At 32.8% G+C, this 19,982-nt stretch overlaps 2 protein-coding genes across 6 annotated transcripts in view; one reads left to right on the top strand and one right to left on the bottom strand.

The window, feature by feature from the left end:
* The first annotated feature begins 1,213 nt into the window (after positions 1-1,213).
* On the top strand, positions 1,214-5,267 carry LOC146533285 (cytochrome c oxidase subunit 4 isoform 1, mitochondrial-like). Its single transcript, XM_085194905.1, has 6 exons — positions 1,214-1,350; positions 2,005-2,090; positions 2,952-3,065; positions 3,830-4,022; positions 4,492-4,630; positions 5,169-5,267. Exons 2-5 carry the CDS (start codon positions 2,007-2,009, stop codon positions 4,623-4,625), a joined length of 525 nt encoding a protein of 174 aa, XP_085051031.1. The 5' UTR covers positions 1,214-1,350; positions 2,005-2,006; the 3' UTR covers positions 4,626-4,630; positions 5,169-5,267.
* A 1,162-nt stretch (positions 5,268-6,429) lies between these two features.
* Positions 6,430-19,982, bottom strand: part of LOC146533280 (inactive dipeptidyl peptidase 10) — a 240,748-nt gene continuing 227,195 nt past the window's right edge. For all 5 annotated transcript variants that reach the window (XM_085194901.1, XM_085194902.1, XM_085194903.1 and 2 more), the window contains 13 exons: positions 17,039-17,256; positions 16,635-16,737; positions 16,166-16,287; positions 15,475-15,728; positions 14,784-14,934; positions 14,330-14,473; positions 13,624-13,764; positions 12,956-13,047; positions 12,511-12,631; positions 11,756-11,829; positions 11,368-11,528; positions 10,817-11,001; positions 6,430-10,319 (listed from right to left, as the gene is read on the bottom strand). In XM_085194901.1, the coding sequence (XP_085051027.1) occupies positions 10,170-10,319; positions 10,817-11,001; positions 11,368-11,528; positions 11,756-11,829; positions 12,511-12,631; positions 12,956-13,047; positions 13,624-13,764; positions 14,330-14,473; positions 14,784-14,934; positions 15,475-15,728; positions 16,166-16,287; positions 16,635-16,737; positions 17,039-17,256 (1,916 nt within the window). In that variant the 3' untranslated portion in view covers positions 6,430-10,169. The remainder of the gene's footprint in view (positions 10,320-10,816; positions 11,002-11,367; positions 11,529-11,755; positions 11,830-12,510; positions 12,632-12,955; positions 13,048-13,623; positions 13,765-14,329; positions 14,474-14,783; positions 14,935-15,474; positions 15,729-16,165; positions 16,288-16,634; positions 16,738-17,038; positions 17,257-19,982) is intronic.

The raw sequence follows: 19,982 nt of genomic DNA, 5'->3' as shown, positions 1-19,982 counted from the left end.
GCCCTTCAATAAACTTTAGTGCCTATGCCGACCTTTGCTCTATATCATATTTTAAAACAGTTCTGATAAGACGATTTTGTATTTTCGTTATTACCAAATTAATAATGAAAATGATGCAACATCTATATATATAAAATCGAAAGGTCACTCACTCATCACGAAATCTCAGAAACTACAAGTGCTAGGAATCTCAAATTTTGCATAGGAGTTACTTATAGGACGTAGGTGCTCGCTAAGACGGGAATTTGCAATATTCGATTTCTAAGGGGTTGTTTTTGGGGTTGAAAGTTTGTATGAAACTTCGCTACTACAAATGCTAGGGATCTCAAATTTTGTATGGACGTCACTTATACATGGAGACAGAAATTATTATTACGTCATAGAGACAGAAATTAGTTATAACGTAGTTCACGCAGGCGAAGCCGCGGGCGGGCCGCTAGTTTATCTATATATATAAAAGGACTTGTCCTCACTGACTGAGGTAAGACGCACGCACAGCCGTAACCGCTGTGCGTAGAAACTTGAAATTTGGACAGATGTTTACTTTTATAATCTGGACATCCACTAAGAAGGGATTTTGAAAAATTTTAACCCGAAAGGGGTGAGATGGGGGTTGAAAGTATGTATGGAAAAAAATTTAAATCGGCACCGATTTTTATAAATTTTTAAATTTAGATTTTAAAAGTATTTAATTGAACACGTGTTTCATCGTTTTCTAGAATTCTCCCCCTAAGGGTGCAAATAAGGGGTTGAAAGTTTGTATGGAAAAATCTTTAAAACGCCACGGATTATTATAAAATTTTAAATTTAGACTATTTAAAATATTTAATTGAACATGTGTTTCATGGTTTTCTAGAATTCACCCCCTAAGGGTGCAAATAAGGGGTTCAAAGTTTGTATGGAAAAATCTTTAAATCGCCACCGATTTTTATAAAATTTGAAATTTAGACTCTTAAAAATATTTCATTGAACACATGTTTCGTGGTTTATTAGAATTCACCCCTAATTACGCAAGCGAAGCTGCGCGCGTCCGCTAGTTTTCATTAAAATTGTTTGACTTTGACTTTGTGCAACAGTTAAGTTTTCTTCCTTCCTTCTTTGGAATTTAGTAATAACGAGCTCATTTAATTGTACAAAACTGTAATAAGATACCTACTAAGAAATGAAAATGGGTAAAATTATATTCGGTTTATTTTTTCAGTTCAACTTTTAACTTTTTAATACGTGAAATGGAACTTAAATCATTTATAATCTGTATACACTGCGCAATGCTGTAATCTGTGCTAACTTCCCTCACTAGAGGTCGTTGTTTTTCCACTTAAGTGTAGGGTGGTGCGACTAAATTTTAAGGTAAATTCCTTTTTATAATAATAATTTTAATCTTAATTATATATTTATTTTTCATTAATCCCTTAAATATTTTAATTTATTGAATAAATGTGTTAATATTGTGCTAACTTGGTGAGTCAACACTTAAGGCGAATATGTCATCGTAACTATTTCAAAATAAATATTTTAATAATAATTTGTTCATTTGTTTTTATTAGCAATGCAGTAAATATTAGTGATTAAGCATATTTCTTTTTAAAGTTAATAATTTTTCTTCAAGTAAAGTGTTGATATTGAAAAAAAAAGTTATGTAACTGGCGATCAATATTTCTAACCTATTTTATGTTATCAAACTTTATCGATTAATCTACCTTGCGTTGTAGAATTTAACATTTGTTAATATTTAGGTGCATTTTAAATTAATATCGAATTCAATAAAAAAAATATAAATTCGGATTTTTATTTGATGATTTACTTAAAATATAAATTCGGATTTTTATTTGATGATTTACTTCTACAACTAAATAATAATCTCAAATAATATTAACAAAAATATAAGATTTCTTTTAACTATATTTCAAATCTTAAAAACATAATTTTAAATATAATAAATGTTTATTTATTCTAATAAGATATTTATAACATCTTATTAAATCATAAATTTATATATTACAGATATGGCAAATTTCCTTTTACGTCGTGCACTGTTAGAAGCAGTCCGCGTACCAGCCGGTACCCGGTCCATGAGCGAGCTTGCCAAGGTGCCTAATAATAATTAGAAAACAAAATTAAAAAGATAAAAAGAGTATGGAAAGAGCATCTGTAGTGTTGTGATTTAAATAAAAATATACTTATTAATAAAATCTGCATAACAGGAAAATATGCATAAAAACAAAATTATACAATTTATATTGAGGCCACTCATGGAGCAGGAGCACAAGCATGCTTCTGTAAAGGCGACAGGTTATGCATTCAATTTCCTACTTAAGGAAATTAAACTTTTAATAATTTCATTTCCTTGCTCTGGTAACAAGGGAAAGTGCGGCATTAAGTTCTGCCACTCAACACGCAATGCCTCCAAATTTCGGCAGAAAGAAGCATCTTAAAACTAGCTTCTCAGGTTATACAAATAACTTACTATTATGTAAGAGTTACTGTTGTACAGTGTGACAGTGTTTGATTGGGAATGTGGTTGTTATAGGTATGAACCTGCTTGGAGTATTCATTATTTTTATTTTACTGCTTATAAATATGGCAACCAACTCATCAATTATAAGTGGAATGCCATATTGACCTGTCAAAATGGGAAGTATTCCTTGCATAATGGTCCAATACTTTTACTGGCATAGGCTTGGTCATATGTACCTTGATTCATGCTTGATAAACTTAAAACCCAGTAGTTGGGACATATATCATACTAATATTATAAATGTCAAAGTTTGTGGTGGATGCATCCAAAAATGTGTCAATAAATATGTAAAACTGTCATACACAACTGTCCATGTATCTAAAGAATTTAGTATAAATTGGAAGTAGATTTTTTATGTAAGAGGTTGCACTTGACACAGACGTTAAACTCTTATATCATATACAATTTTTGTGCAGTTATAATTTTTTTTCAGGTTGGCAACCGCGAATGGGTGGGTTATGGTTTCAATGGACAACCCAACTATGTTGACAGGCCAGACTTCCCTCTCCCTGCTGTTAGGTTCCTTGCAGAGACACCTGATATTAAGGTATGGTGATTTTACATAATAAGTTTAGAAATTAGTAATATAATATGCATATGTTGAAAATTAGCCAGTGTTTATCAATTAATTAAGTGACCTGTTTTTCTCTAATAATATCACCAGGTACATCAATAATTGTTATTAAAATTGTTATAATGGAAATATTATTTTTTTTTATTTCAATTGTTCTTAAGAATTTTATGAGTATAACAACAAAGGGCACTAACGACAATGTAGTTAAAAAAAAAGGTAAAAAGAAGAAAGTTATAATACTTTTGATTCTGTGGCATAGAGAAGACAGCATCTGTCAGTAATCACAATGGATGTGGTCCGAATTCCAGTCTGAGGAATGAATATATTTATATAGCGGTTCTGCTAAGATCACTGCCACACAACACATTAAATTTGAATGAAAACCAAAAAATGAATTGTCTTCTAACACTAGGTTCTCTCTACCCTGTGTGTGATACAGGTGGAGCTGGCATGAGATATGCACCTGTTTATTTTTAAAACGATTTATTTAATATGAAGCCATTATAGCCATCATAGCGCAGAGGCACATTGCCTGTAAATTTAACCATTGTGACTTTGATTCTCACTCGGGTGAAAGAACTATTTTCATTTCTTAACTCTGCGCTTTGTCTTATATAAAGTGCGACATTGAACACACAATATTTAAAAAATTGGACTGAATGTGAGGAATGGAGTATCTATACTAAGTTCTCTGTTTACCCTGATATATATGTAGCCTGAATAATTACTCTTTTCAGGCTCTCCGTGAAAAAGAAAAGGGTGACTGGCGTAAACTGACGGTGGAAGAGAAGAAAGCTCTCTACAGGGCTTCCTTCTGTCAGACATTTGCGGAATTCCAAGCACCGACCGGACAGTGGAAGGCAGTAATAGGCTGGGCACTATGTATTGCCACAATGTCGTTGTGGGCTTTCATGGGAATGAAGATTTTTGGTATTAATTAATTTATAGCTGATATATATTTTTTTTATAGCTGCATCTGCACACAGCAAGGTCTGTCCTTAAGAGGGAACCTATTGTTAAGACACTTGCCCATTTTCTCGCCGAATTCTACACTTTACCTGCCTCTTACGTGTATGGTAGTCTCATTATGTTCATTAGAAGGTTGAACACATGTATGTAAAACTCTATTTGAATAAACAAGAGAACTTCTTCAAATCTCGTAGGGCAGAATGCACAGCCCAATTTTCTAGACATTGTATGTTGTTCAGCGCCGTGTTTCATTTCATTACCAGATTAACGAATAATTCATTCTCCCCCCAAACGGAATTCGAATCCACAACCATTGTGCTGAGATCAGATCAGATGCTATATATACCGCTCGGCCCAATATATATTTTAAAGAAATTTAATTTATATTTTGAATTTAAATAATATGAATAATATGAATTTTATATCACAGTATACAGTCCACTACCCGAGTCTTTCAGTGAGGAGAGCCAGAAGGCTCAATTGAAACGTATGTTGGACTTGCATGTGAACCCTGTTGATGGATTGTCTTCCAAGTGGGACTATGAGAACAACCGCTGGAAGTAAATTAGGTATGTAGAAGAATATTGTTATATACTAGCGCAAAGCAGCGACTGTCCTTGAGGTTTGCTTGTGCTTGTTAAATGTAAGTTGGCTGAGTTATAGCCCTCCTCCATAAATGGACTATAAAATAGAAAAAGATTTTCTCCATTAGAACCACTAGTTTCTATTATATTGAGAATGGTGTGTTAAATAATGGAAAAGAGAGAGCAGGGTTTATTAAGTTTGACTTTTATTTTAATTTGTAAAGAAAAATGACAATACTGCTTATCATTTTCATGTTTTTTAAACTCAAATGCCAAGTAAAGAAAAATATTTAAAAAATGCCTGAATCTAGCTTGCGGGACCTCAACCTAATACCACTTAGAATTGAACCCACAGTCGTAGCCAGCCGCTGTACCGGTGCGCCACGACAGTTTTTACATTAAGATCAAGTAGTTGTGGCCGCTCTAAAGTTGGGTGTTCTAACCTTTTGCGCATTGTTACTATTATACTTTATTATATGTATATACTAATTATCTTTGTAATGATTTTTTTTATTGTCTACAGTGCACTCACAGTTTGGTGCTTCGCTGGTGGTAGAGTAGACGTGTTGTTACTATTATGTAAATCTGTAAGATAATTAAATAAATGTGATTCCGAATACGCTATTAGTCTTTTATTTTACATCTTTTGTAACAACAAAATGTTCAACAATAACAATTCTTTATAAATGCAGTCTATTTGTATTTCTTCCTTTCACAGACCATGAAGATTTCAGGTTCATAAACTACTTAGAAGGTTACGTTGTTCATATATTCGTCCGTCTCTAATGCATCTTACTTTTAGGGTCACCTTATTTAAGTATTAGGAGAGATATCTATAAAACTCTACAAATATTAATTAGAAACTGTTATTGACTTTTTTTTAAGTGTTATTTTAAACTACTATAATTTACATTATATTGCAAATAATGAAACGACTTTTTACTGTTTAACGTTACATTTATTTTTCGGTGTTGCAAGTACTGAAAAAATAGGGTTTTTTTTATTTCAAAGAACTTTTCTTTCTACTTTTCTTTCAGGCTTAGGATTCTCCGAGAAAAAATGTAAAAATGTGTGTCTCGTGTAAAAATTAAAATCAAAATCAGCTTCACGCTGTATCTTGCACACAACAGGGTAAGCAGAGGGAACCTAGTGTGAAGATTGTTCCCCACTTGCTGTAGAATTCTGGAGTCATTGCGTGTTGAGTGTCGGAACTCAACGCCGCGCTTTTTTTGCCTCGACACCAGAGAGAAATAATGGAATGGAATATATTTAAATAAATATTGCATCTCTTTAAGTGGGGATCGAACCCACAAACAGTCGCGTTTATAGTCATAGTTTGTGCTCTTGCGACAGGACTGTCCTCATATATTCGTGTAATTATCATTCATCATAGGCGACATTATATTTATAGTTATAAAATGTTTATTTAGTCACTTAATTTTTTTTGTTCTCTATTCGTCATTCTCCGCCCAATCGTTGAGACATTAATTAGTTTTGGCTGGCGTAACTTGGGGCATTTGGGGTAACTAAACCTTTTTTTTTTTCAGCTTGGCGGAACACAAGGCTCCGCTTTGTCTCGTTACTAGAGGGGACATGGTAATATTAAATATATCATTCTCGCTAGTGGGAATCGAACCCACAACCGTCACCTTACGAAAGTAAGTAAAGTAACGAAAATGTTGAGGCGATCGTGATCGACGGAATCAACAGTTTCGGTATCTTTGATAATACAAAACAAAACCTAAATAGGATTGATTTGATTGAAATACAATAAAACTATAAAATTTAAAGGTTTTTTTTTATAAAACAACATTTTCAACATAACATATTCTTCCACTGAGCATTTAAAAATACATATTTTATATGTAACTAGTGAATACTTTACATTTATTTTATCTAATGGAATTTAACGTCACATTTAATAATAAAGGTTTATTTATGTCAACATTTACCTTATATTATATGTCTGACAACTATTATGTAGTCAGCAATAGCTACGTTATTTTGTAAACAAATATATATGTTTTTTTTACCATTTCAATTTTAAACATAATACCTACAAAAGGATAAAAATGCTCACGCAAAGATTTTTATCCCGCTGTACATACCGGAGTATAGAATGGTCAACGCGCGGCGGCCGCCTTGAAGCTGGAAGCAAGCTGTAAATGGCTGCGCAGATGCGACTTTACGATTTTTCTTACATCTGATTATTTTCTGTTCGAGTGAACAATGTGCAAAAGTTTAGAAAACTTAACTTCAGGACGAGGCCACGAGTTGTTGACCGTACTGTATGTAGTATAGGCAGAGGGAATTTACTTGAATAGATTCTTTCAGATTATTTTCCGGACATCCGCGGAACTGACCGTCGTGCTTTGTCTACCAGAACTGAGAAATGAAAATTATAATTAATCATTCCTCTGATTTATTTAAATTACTTGAATTAATGAGGATAGGACCATCGCATTTACAGTCAGACGTTGACAATATTCGGATTCTTATAATTTAATCATTAAGATAACAAAAACGATTATATAATAACATGAAAATATGGTACAAAAGAATTATAAGTAAATAACAAACAAATTGGACCATAAGTAGTAAATACAGATTCTATTAAGACGTTTTTTTTATTTTTAAATTTACAGATTCAAAGAGACATTCTAACACATACAACTTTATTTTTTTAAATAATTTATTGTTATTTTCACGTTTAAAATTTAAAGATAATATACATAATACGTAGAAATGCGTAGAGAAGAATATTTTTATTATTATCTGCCTACTAAGTATATTATCCTTATTTTATATTATGGCAGTTTAATTTTAAAATTATTAATAAATACTTAAGGAATATTATAAAACATTCACTGAAATAAAATATACATTTTTTTCATAGAATACTTTAAAATTAAAAAATTATAGTAAATTAAAAAGAATTGCGAATAAAGGTCTTACTGATTCGACAAGATATCACAAAAAGGTTAACATTCTAAAAATTACATTCTCTTTAATAGTGGTAACACTGAAATATTGTAGATTATGAAATATAGTGATTTCTTTTCTTTATTATCAGGCGAGGACGTGTACTTTAATATACAAATATACATATATTTGAAAATTTGACTTACATTTATTTAACCTATCAACATTTAATGTTCATAGTTTGAAATATATTTTTTATGAAAATTATTTAAGTTGGTGCTAAATAATATTTTACCTTGGTTGTAAACAATTTTCATTAAAATTTACTTGTCAAATAGCCATAGCGAAGTAAATAGGACACAACTTCCAAAGGGATTTCTTAATATTTCTGTTTCTATTTTCAATTTGGCCTACTTATTTTTATTTTAATCTGTCAAATAAGAATATACAATTATCTATTACTTTTCTCCTCTCATTATATATTTGGGACAATTATGTAATTAAATACACATTAAAGCTAACATTACGATGACATTCAAAGCGACATAGAAATATAAAGTGTGTTGATGCATTTACATTACATTTACACTAAAATATAGAACTTTTTATTCCTTACAATAATCATAAGAAAATTTCACTGGAGCTACGACTCCTTATGTAGTTTGTGAACAATTTATTACAAGACTGTTTTATTTTTATTAAATGTTATTTTAATTAACTACAATTTAGCATTTTTCTTTTTTTCTTTAAAGAAGCATGGTTATTTATTTTCAATGACATGACAACATTTTCTAAAAATAATTTAAAATAGTTCACACACAATTTTTTTAAAATGTAAATATTCTAATAATACATCAATTTTAAAAAGTTATTTTGTATTTGTTTTAAGTTCATTTAATAAATATGTACTAGGCATCAACAGTGAATGTTTCTTCACTTCTAGTTATATTAAGAATATATCTATTTTGCTTGACTACAAGACAGAGAGATTACAGTGAAGTTTTTCTCATCTTTTTATTTATTTGCAACATTATGGGTTAGTAATGACTACTATTTTGATGTAGAATTATTAAAATACGTCACAATTGTTATTAATTGATTTTTTGACTTGATAGTACTACGATACTTGATTTTTATTTCTTTTCGTGTTTATATATAAAAAGGTGAGGTTCTTTTTTATATTTTTTGTAATTTTTTAAAAATACTTTTTTAATTTTGAATTTGAAGAAACATCCTTGAATTTACCAAATTCATATTTTTAATGTACATTTTTGCTTATCTATTGTAAGATAAATGCATTCTTTAATAGACTTAAATTAGAAAAAAGAACAAACCGGTTAATTTGATGGCAGTTCATTATCGATGTCATTTAATAATAATTTAAACCAAACATTTAATATAAATACATGAATAGATACTATTAAAAAAACGAAACAATTATAATATAATATTATTTATAAAATTGTTAAAATATTTTTTTTCTACGTTTCTTAATAATTTAGACATTTTGATTTTAATAAGGTATCTATAAGATTTAACATTTTTCTTATAACGTGATAATATAGAAGTTTTAGTTAGTATATATTAAAAATTTTGAAAGAATTTTTAAATATTTTTATAGACACCGAATATTTTTAATCTATCAAAAGTATACGATTTTATATTACGTCATCATATTTTCAAAATGGAAGGCCGTAAAGGGCTCGCATTTTGGCCCTAGAGAAAAATATATAGAAAGATTACCGCCATTTAATTTTATGGTATGTCATTGGGATTTTATTTTATTAAATACCCACTAAGTTGAGCAAATAAAAAAGAAAGATAGCAAATACAATAGTAAGTAGGTATTAAGTGTAAAGTAAGCTTAAACAATTAATATATGTAGGTACCTTACAAAAACATCCCACCTGCTTTTCTTTGATATTCTTTCGCTGTTAATAATTTACGTAAAACGAGATTAAGTAATTCAGACATACATTAATCTACGCAGATATACATACATTATACAAATCGATTTCATTCATTACAAACAAAAGGAAACGTTAAAGTTGTTGATTAAAACATTAAATTCAACATTATGTTAATGTTCAACACTAAATTATCATTAAATTGTAATTACACAGCCATTTAGAATCTTGAACAGATTCTAAATACAGCACAATCTCACCAATCCGACACTCCAGGCAGGCAAGAAGAAGTGAAGTGGCAGAAATAGTGATAAGACTCCGTTCTCCACGTACCGCACAACTTTTGTGGAGTGAGAGTATTGTCGTTACCAGAGTGAAGAAATGAAAATAATGAATTGATTCAATATATGAATTTCTCAAAGCCCATGGAAATCGAACCTACCATTGACACGTTTATAGTAAGACGTTGTTGTATATCACGATGGGCTCGACTGTAATTAATTAATAGTGGCATATATCTTATAATTATAAAAAAACCTGTAGATCAACAACAAAAAACATTTTTTTACTATACAATCTAGTAAATCGAACATTCCATCATCTCGTTATTTTCCTTCACTAGCGCCAGGTTAGTGAGATTCTACTATATTAACTTAATACATCGACCAAAAAATCTAAATAAATACTAAATAATTTTAGTCCCTAAACGGGAATAAACCCCCTACCCCTCCCGCGTCCCAGTCAGCCAATTCAACTGGTCCGAAGCATTCGTCGAAGAACTGTTCCATAGTTTTATGGACGTGGAGATTGGATCGCTCGAAATTGTGGCCTTCGTCTGGATAAACCTGAAATTTTGTGAGAAATAGTGGCTTATGAGATATTTTTGGATTTAAGTATTCCATATGATTTTTTTTTGTTTTAGTTTCTGTATCAAGGATATAGCTGTGTGGGTAGAGGTACTAAATCTCTCCACTCGGAGAACAAAGTGTTAATGTTAGATACTTCGTTCTCCACTGTCCGCTTAAATTCGAGCATACGGATATGCAGTGCCGGAGTTCAATATCCCGCTATCTGGGTAAAATAGTAATTAACATAACGCATTTCACATAGTTGTAATCGAGCCAACAACCATTTCAGCCACAGCCAGATGCAGTCCTAAAGCAACACTACCCTCCAGATTATAATTAATAATATAAACTTTGACCAAGTTGACGTGAAGACTGAGTTGTAATGAAAACTCTACGTAGAGTAGTAGAAATATCTGCTGTGACTTGTACAATGTATATGATTCGGAGGACTAAACTGTCTTTGTTTCATTGTCTAGTCCAATATAGACACTTACCTGATGTGTATATAAAGCCTGAGCTCTAATAAGTGCTCTAGCTAGAGCCAGCGCGTGTGGCGGCGGTGCTCGTAGGTCTGCGGTAGCGTGTGCCAGTAGTAAACGACGAGGGGGAAGGTTTCCTGCGCGACGCCAGAGCGCTAAGCCCGCTGCGGAACCGCTGTGACGCTCCGTCCAATAAGAATCTAAAAAATATTCATGTAATTTAGAATATATTATTATTATTTTAATTAACAAACGAATAAGATAAAATATATTTCTTAAACCAATGGTTATAGATAGGTTATACATTAAATGAATACTATTAGATATAATATTTATGTATAATAAAATTCTGCAAAAAGGATATTTTAATTTTGCAAGTAATTTGAGGTCTGGTGAGATGACAAAACGTGGCGTGGAGTTCCGCAACAACTCAACGTCTCAAAGTCTCTATGTATGAAGAGCCGAGTGTCTAAATACCTACTATAACCCGTACTCCCTCTGCTTACCCCGCTATATGCAGGATACGGCGTGAACCTAAAAAAAATAAAACTATATTAATAACTTACTATGATGTCGTAAATCAGCAAGAGGCGCCAATAGAGCCAAACACCGCGTCAGATTGCGAGCATCGCCGGCTGCGAGGGCTAGCGCGGCCGCGGCACCGAACCCGCGACCGTACGCACCTATACGACTACCGTCCACCATTTTGAGGTTGTCTCGCAGATATCTGTTGGAAAATACATTATATGATATTAGGTATATTTATTATAATATTGAAACTGTTTTGTTTTGTTTGTAGAGTTAGACCACAAATTTAGAATAAAACGAAATCTTTTGTAAAGTAAAATAAATATTTTTAAACAAATTTAAATTGTTATTCCACACTTAAAATTGTAAAGTCTAATATTAAAACAAAAACAAAAACTATAGTGTCAACTAATATGTAATACTCACGAAAGAACTGCTATCTGATCTTCCACGTCCACTGACAACAACCGTTGGTATATTTCCGTTCTGAGCTCTTCACCCTTATAAAAAAGAAAAGATATAAATGTTTATTAACACTATATTCATCATTATTAATTGATATACGACAGAATATTAATTAATAATATTAATATTAATAACTAATAATATTATTTACAAATAACATATATATTAATATTAATATTTACACTCACACTTTACATATCTTATTCAGTCACGATTTAGGCTTATAAGTTTAAAACAGCTTAAGCTGTATAACATAAAACATTACTAAAAAAAGTGTTTGCTTAAACACCAACAACATATAATATTTTCTATTTTATATCTGGTAGGTATAGGAAACAGTGTTAAAACACTTTTCACTTTTAGCTGTTTTTTTCTAGATATTGTGTGTTGACAATATTAAATATTCAAAGAATGTTTTATTTAAAAGTAATACTTTCTCGATCTAGTTACGGCAGCTGGTATACCGCAGTCCAATGCGCATAGCAGGGCAGGCCGACGAAACTATTGTTAACACCAGAGCGAAATGGGAGTCGAACCCATAATCTGTCTGTCACGTTTATAGTCTCATTTTGTGCCCCTGCCACACCATCGGCCCTGAATACACTTATACTTTAACATCTCTAAATTAATCTTTTAATATAGAGCCTGCCTTAACACTGCATTCGTCTTGTTTATCTTAATTCAAAACGTAAGTAAAAACCAACATATACGAGTACCTGTCCTCCCGAGCCTCTCGCGTCAATCTCAGCCACGATAAAATTCCTCGCGGTAGCGAGGTACCAGCCCCAGTCTGGTCGCCATCTTTCTGTCACTAACTGACTGCCAGGTTCTGCGGACCTAAATGAGAAGTGTAAAATATTAGATAATATATTTTTTTTATTTAATTTTATGCGTTTTTATTATTGTCTTTTCTGTTTATTTTAATGTTGTGTGTTTGATTCTACTTTTAAGATTCAACTATATTCCTCGCTCTGGTAAGAAGATAAAGCGCAGCGTGGAATTTCGCCATTCAATAAACAATGTCTCGTGCAAATCGGCTAGTACATGTAAAAAGGAGTGTTTTATATTTTTTTAATTTGTAGTCAAGTTGAGGCCAATCCTCAACCAAATATAAAACTATTTAATACGTACTACAAAAAGTGTTAAAGTGTAATTACTAACACGTGTAGTACAAGAGGTAGCGGTAGGTCATCAGTGTCACGAAGTCCGGGAGGCAGCAGTAGTCGCACCCGCGCTTCTCTGTGAGCTTGGACCTGAACGAAAAGTTATAATAATTACTATTATTTATTATGAAAACAAATTATTAAAAAAAAACTTGTAAATTTTCTTAATTTTAATATAGTAACAATCTGACCGGAACTGTCATGACATAAGCGGCAGGTACCGTGGATTACATCGAAACAATGAACGTGACATCGATAGTATTCCTCGATACATGGTATGGTATATTTTTTTCAATTTGGACCAGTAAGTAATTGCTAAGACTACACTCCTGTGCGGTTTCGTAGGGACTTCCTTGCACGCGTCACGCAACTGTGAAATGGCCAACCTGCGGCAGTGTTTGCAGGTCGATGTGAGTTAGGTACCCCCAAAAATGGTATCTACCTGTAGCTCCCCTGGTGTTGCGCAGGGTCGTGGGCGGTGATCACTTACCATCAGGTGACCCGTACGCTCATTTGACTTGTCTTTTCCATAAACCAGTAAGATATTTTTGATAAATAAAGGGTCTGACATCGTCATGTCAGTGCTCTTGCTCTTGCTCAAATTACTTATTACGAGATAATAAAATCAGAAAAATAAAATTCACTTAAAAAAACCTTTAATCTTACCTCAACTCTAAACACCTTAGACTGTGGAGATGCGAGCGCTGCGAACTTCTGCCTCAAAGGTGCTCCATCCCACAGTACAGCACGGCGAGTACCACCTGCCGTGCAGAGAAATATGGCGGGTGGGCCTGGACCTAAACATTCCTGTGGGAATGAGTGATTGTTAATGTACTTGCTTGATTTGTAGTGGTAAAAATGGAATGCATTTTCACCTGCCGTCCATAAACACTTGGCTGGTGGAATTGTAAGGTTATTAATATATTGATTGGGAATTGGTACAAAGTGGCTTCATAATTTAGAAATCGTTAGACATTTGTAGAAATTATATTTTTATATGACAAAAATTGCTACAATATTTTTTTTAAACTTTTAGCAGGACTTTAGATCTTTTAATTTTTTTTGTATTCTTCTTCATTCTTTTCATTTGTATGACGGTAGAAAAAAAATTGTCTGTATGATAATAAAATAACCGAGATTTCAAGATTTGGGATTCGCTATGTAATCTCATGTAGTGTTGACCTCATTCCTATATAAATAATCATGGTAAGGAAATTTTGAAAAAATATATTATTTAATTTTTGTTTGTAACATTTTGTTTTTATTTATCTAAACCTACGTATAAACAAAATATGTGGGATGCAGAAGTTACAAAATTGTTATAAACTCTCATAAAGAACAAGATAGACAGTGAAAATATATAAAAGATCACCTGCACAAAATAAGAGAAGTTCTTGCTGAACAGCACTCTGTTGTACAGGCAGGCGGAAGGTAAAGTATCATTTTCATCAGCTACATGCGGTAACACGGTGGATGTTGGCCATGCGGGTAGAGACGATGTCGTATTATCATACTCCTGGAAAAAAATAATGAATATTGTAAAGAAAATGGCCTCAAAATACATATTTCTGTAATATTTTAGTTTCCAACGTAACTATGGCAGGGTAGAATAATCTTAAAACAAACCGTTGAGGAAACGAAAATAACCGGTTCTTCCGATTGCAGGTCAAATCCACAAGCATCGCCTTTATAATTAGTTTAAAGGAACACACAATATCTCGAAAATTAGGCGAATAGTTGGAAATAGTCTGAAATGTCTTCAAATATACTTAATCTAAGCCATTACTGTATGTGCTACAGTGTAAAAAGAATAATGTTGAACTAACCGGCTCCTCGGTGCTAGGTTCCACAGTAGTGCCAGGTATAGACCCAGGGCAGGTTAAGCACGACGGCGGCGGCGGCCACCCGTCCACCGGCACAGACACTCGGTACACATGTCTTTCCCCTGCCTTTTCTGGTGCTGTGCCTATTATGTACCTATTAAATATGTAAGGCATACATATACGAGTATAAAAGAAATTTGTATATTTTTTCAGCATTTTTCTTGACAGAGTTGTTTTCTGTTTACTATCATTCGATTTAGTTGAGTGGACAAAGTTAAAATATAATATCTATATTAGTCTAGAGATTTTAATTCTAATGGAAGATAAACCTATGCTCTCTTAATTGTATGTTAAGTTTCTTTTTTTAGTATCTCACTTCTTTACTAGAGGGCTTACTTTAGAAGATGTTAAGTCAAGTAAGTTTCGATTTAATATTTAAGTAGTCGTGGGTGGCAACTTTGTTTACGTTGACTTTAATATATAAAATGGAAAATCCTGTTTCTTTCTTATCTAATAAGTGTAATCTAACTATGAAAAAACATGACAAATTTCAACATTCTAAGATCAGTTTCGTGTGTGAGTTGTTAGTCAATCACTCAGGAAAGAACTGTTTAATATACTCGGTATATAGATTTTACTATGTTTAAGCAATTTATTCTCCATTTAACACATCCAAATAAAAATAAAAACTTACAACAATCGTCTTCTCTCATCCCACCCAACCAATTGGGTAATCTCAAAGTTTCCCTGAGTAATAGTAGTCCTAGTATCCTGGGTGAGATGGACCGCATGTCTCCATATGCCTCCCTGGTCTGTGATCGGGGTCGTAGTGAATATCCCGCTTCGTCCACCCACAAGAGCACCGCCGTTACACCAGCCACAGTCGTCTTCTACAGGATCTGAACCCAGGCCTGACCAGCGGCTGCCATCTGATTCGTCTCGGTAAATCTGTTGATATACTAATATAATATAGCTGAATAGTTTGATTGATCGAATGCGCTAATCTAGGAAACTATAAGATTATTTGGAAAAAGATATCTATTAAAGAGTCCATTTATCAAGAAAGTTTACATCACGTTTATAATTTTGATAAAACCCACTTTATCTGCAGTCAAAGTTAGCTTCTACACTTAGAATGTGTCATGTGTCATACCTAACTATTAGTTATTTCCATTTGGCCACGCGGCTAAACTTGTAAATGCTAAAAATGTTTTTATTTTTACACATTAGCGACTGAAACAAGGAAAACCTGCTGTTAACATATTTTACAGACGCTTTACTTTTTGTAAATTTAATCATTTTGTTACTGATTAATGTTTTCTATCAAAATTTGGCCATTTCACTATTTAAATGATATTCTCTGAAAACGATTGAATTACACTTACATCTTGACAGTTATATTGGACGGCATTACAGATGCTTATAATGGAGACGTTCTGTGCTCGATTGAGAAGTAACACTGCGATCTGACGCTCTGATACCCAGCTCGACCAACGGAGATACCAGCCTGAAACAAATATCAATTATTTCTCACGATGTATCACGAACAGAGCAGGGTAGGCAGAAGGAACTTACTGTTAAAACACTCCGTTCCCAATTTTCCGTTGAATTCCGAAGGCATTGCGTCTTGAGTGGCAGAACTCAACGTCAAGCTTTGCCTCGACACTAAATCGAAGAAAGTGTAAATATTAAATATACAATTTGCTCGAGTGGGGACTCGAACTCACATCCTGTCGCGTTTACAGTCACACTTTGTGCCCCTTCGCCACGACCGGCTTCTAACCAAATGTGGAAAATAGTAAATAAAAAAAACATATAATTTGCTGTGTATTATAGAACTTTAAATATACTAACTGCTGTCAACAGGTGTATTGAACTGGATCGCATGTGGGAACAGAAACTTGGGCGTCTTGATGCTGACCACGTACAGCGTGACGACCGGGTTGTTGGTGTTCACCTGGGAACAAATTAAATGTAACATAATAAAAAATAAATATAAAAAAATAGAGATATAAAACAGGTCATGCCTGTTATATTAAATTGTGGTAAACATTTGTAAACGATTAATTTACAATATATAAATATTTTTCCTAATATTCACATTAATGAAAGGAGAGAACCAATTCGATTCTCTCATGTAACAAGACAAAGCGCGGCGTTAAGTTCTGTCAATCAACACGAAATATATCAAAAATTATGGGGATGGAGTGTTTTAACTCGAAGTTCCTTCTGCCTAAAGCAATATTTTTTCTATGTACCTTTGGATATCTCAACGTTCTGATACTCGGGTACGCTGGCGGTTCTTGCTGATCCAGTCCATACCAAGGATATTTATGTTGTTGTACCGCTGAGTCGTTGTAAGTGACGTACATTAAACTTTGGCCATCAGGACTGAACCATATAGCGCGGTCCAATCGAAGAACTTCCGTCTCGTAAAGAAAATCTGGTACTCCATTGAATATTACTCCTGGTATTCCTACAATAAAAAAATTATTCAAATTTGGTTTTTCTAAATCAAAAATAATCATAATTAGTTACCATCAGCAGATAATGGTACGGAATCCTTCGTGCACGAGTTCGACTCGCACTTGACCGGCTTATATATTTAAAAGCAAATTTTAAAAGACTCTCGGACATGGAGATATTGCATGTTAGGTTGTAGGCACATATTTTATATTTCATTTAATAAATACAATTTAATATGCACAGATAATCTATATATATAAAATCTTTCGATTTTATTTATTTATATATAAAATCTTTCGATTTTATTATATTACGGTCACTCACTCATCACAAAATCTCAGAAACTACAAGTGCTAGGAATCTCAAATTTTGCATAGGAGTTACTTATAGGACGTAGTTGCTCGCTAAGACGGGAATTTGTAATATTCGACTTCTAAGGGGTTGTTTTTGGGGTTTGTATGAAACTTCGTTACTAATGACATTTGTCTTTGTCATTCGTTACTAAATGTTAGGAGTCTCAAATTTTGCATAGACGTCACTAGGACGTAGTCATGGAGACAGAAATTAATAATAACATAGTTCACGCGGGTGAAACCGCGAGCGGGCCGCTAGTTAACTATAATACTTTAACACAGCCACTATGAAACATCAATTTATGGAAAGAAATAAAGATTTAAAATATTAGAATACTTCACATATTTTGTTTGATGAACATTATAAGTGATTATATTCTCCATCTTATTTAAAATTAAACCTTTTTGGTGTATAAAGCTGTGGAAATTGTACATTTTACCTAATATCAGATCATATATAGATAGAGTTCGATTCCCACTCCCACATTTAATATCTTCATTTGTTTGCCCTGGCAACGAAGCAAAGTTGAGAGTTCGGCATTTAACAGGCAATATCTCAAGAATTCGGTGTAAAAGGAGTTTGGAGTGTCTTAACACTAAGTTCCCTCAATCTACCCTGCCATGGGGATATAGCGTGAAGCTAAAAAAATAGCTAAGCTAACACATGAGCAGTACATTTACCTAACCAGATCATATAACAGCTACACGCGCTCATAAAAATTAATTGGATAGTAATTTGAAACGATTGAAGGGGCTGTTAGAAGCGTAATATTGGTATGTTTAGGTTTAATAACATTTAATGATACAAATCTCAATCAGGTTAAGTTTTTAAAAAATGGCGACAACAGACTTTGTCATTAGATTTAATGGGATAAAATACATCATGAATCATGATGCAAGGAGATAGTGTCTGGTTGAAACCCCTAAGAAGAATAAATTAAGTTGAATGAATGAAATATACAGCTGTAGACTCGTTGATTGTGGGTTCGATTACCATTTGGGTGAATGATATATTTAATAAATCATCAAAAATCATTTTCTTACTCTAGCGACGGAAAGATAAAAGAAAAGATTTATAAGAGCTACTCTTCAAAATAGCAACTAAACTACAGCCAAAAAAATCCTATCATTCTTATTACACATATAGTTTTCCTTACAATCCGACGAACGTGCCTGTGATTCTGTCCGAACTATAAACCTAATCTAATACGGAATTTTCAAAGGATTCAAACCGTGTCAAGTTATACCTACTATTCCTATACATAAAAGCTCACAAAGCTCTATTTAGCTGGATTGCCTTTCGACGAGGGTGGAATTTAAAGTTTGACAAAAGGAACAAGTGCCCCAAGTGTTGGTATTAGAACACTTGTTAGCTTGTTAACTTTTTGAGTGGTAATTAATGAGACCGTCGTGACACAATGGATGACTGTAAACACGATGGTCGTAGGTTTGATCCCCACACGTGGGAGTGATATTTTAAATACACTCAAGTAATACCTTACTAAATTAATCAACGACATGTCTTCAGACTTGCGTAGTTCAGAAGTCATCTAAGCGACATTCACATTTGTACGAAAGCAACAACTTTTAAACATTTCTAAAGTCAAATACGACTTGACGTAGGGCTAAGCTTGTTAAGCTTTAAATAGAAAACTTTTAATTAGTACTAACTTGATTGAGATTTTGCGTTTAAATGTGTTTTTAAACACGTTGCATCACTTTGTCAAGGTTGTATCGGATTGTGTGTGAGTATACAAGAATAATGTTCCTATGAGACTAAAGGTTTCAAGTTATCTTAATTATTTTTTTTACAAAACTTGATAATTATATTATATAGAAAAGAAAAGACGTTAACTAATTAATACTCTTTGTCTTACAACTAATAATATATGTAAAACAATTTATTTTTAGTAATTTTTTTTATAACTTAACTTCTTTACCAAAAACTGTCTGGATTAGAACTGAGTACTCTCACAATTGTTTAACTATATTATCATACTGTATCACATCGCTAGTAGCACATTAATATAACGACCAAATTTCCTCGTCGTCTTGTTAAAATAAACGTCACGTCATTTTTCATTCGTGTAAGCGGCTTTTGTCTCTCTTTTCCGCATCTTTTAACGAAATTAATGAGAGCCGGTAAACTCGAAAACAGTCAACAGAAATTATGTTTAAACTTTAAAGTGTATTTAAATAGACCTAGTGACTCATACTTCTATACAATTATATTTAAAATAATGAATTCTACAATTTCTTTCAGATGTTTTTAGGTAGGTATTGTATTGAGGGTTGAGGAACCCTAAATTACTTTACATGGAGTTGAAACAAAAAAAAAATGTTTATCAAATCTCTAAGCTGGTAACGAGGTAAGGCGCGGCGT

The sequence above is a fragment of the Heliconius melpomene genome, chromosome 12 (assembly GCF_056956725.1).
Source record: "Heliconius melpomene rosina isolate 202511_hmr_F chromosome 12, ASM5695672v1, whole genome shotgun sequence".
In the NCBI taxonomy this organism is placed as follows: domain Eukaryota; kingdom Metazoa; phylum Arthropoda; class Insecta; order Lepidoptera; family Nymphalidae; genus Heliconius; species Heliconius melpomene.
Note: the sequence above shows the minus strand (reverse complement) of the source record. Positions and strands in the feature narration are given on the sequence as shown.

Coding starts and splice junctions, on each gene's coding strand:
- LOC146533285 (XM_085194905.1), top strand. CDS start 2,007: ATGGCAAATTTCCTTTTACGTCGTGCACTGTTAGAAGCAGTCCGCGTA. Junction 2,091..2,951: donor CCATGAGCGAGCTTGCCAAG/GTGCCTAATAAT, acceptor ATTTTTTTTCAG/GTTGGCAACCGCGAATGGGT. Junction 4,023..4,491: donor CATGGGAATGAAGATTTTTG/GTATTAATTAAT, acceptor TTTATATCACAG/TATACAGTCCACTACCCGAG.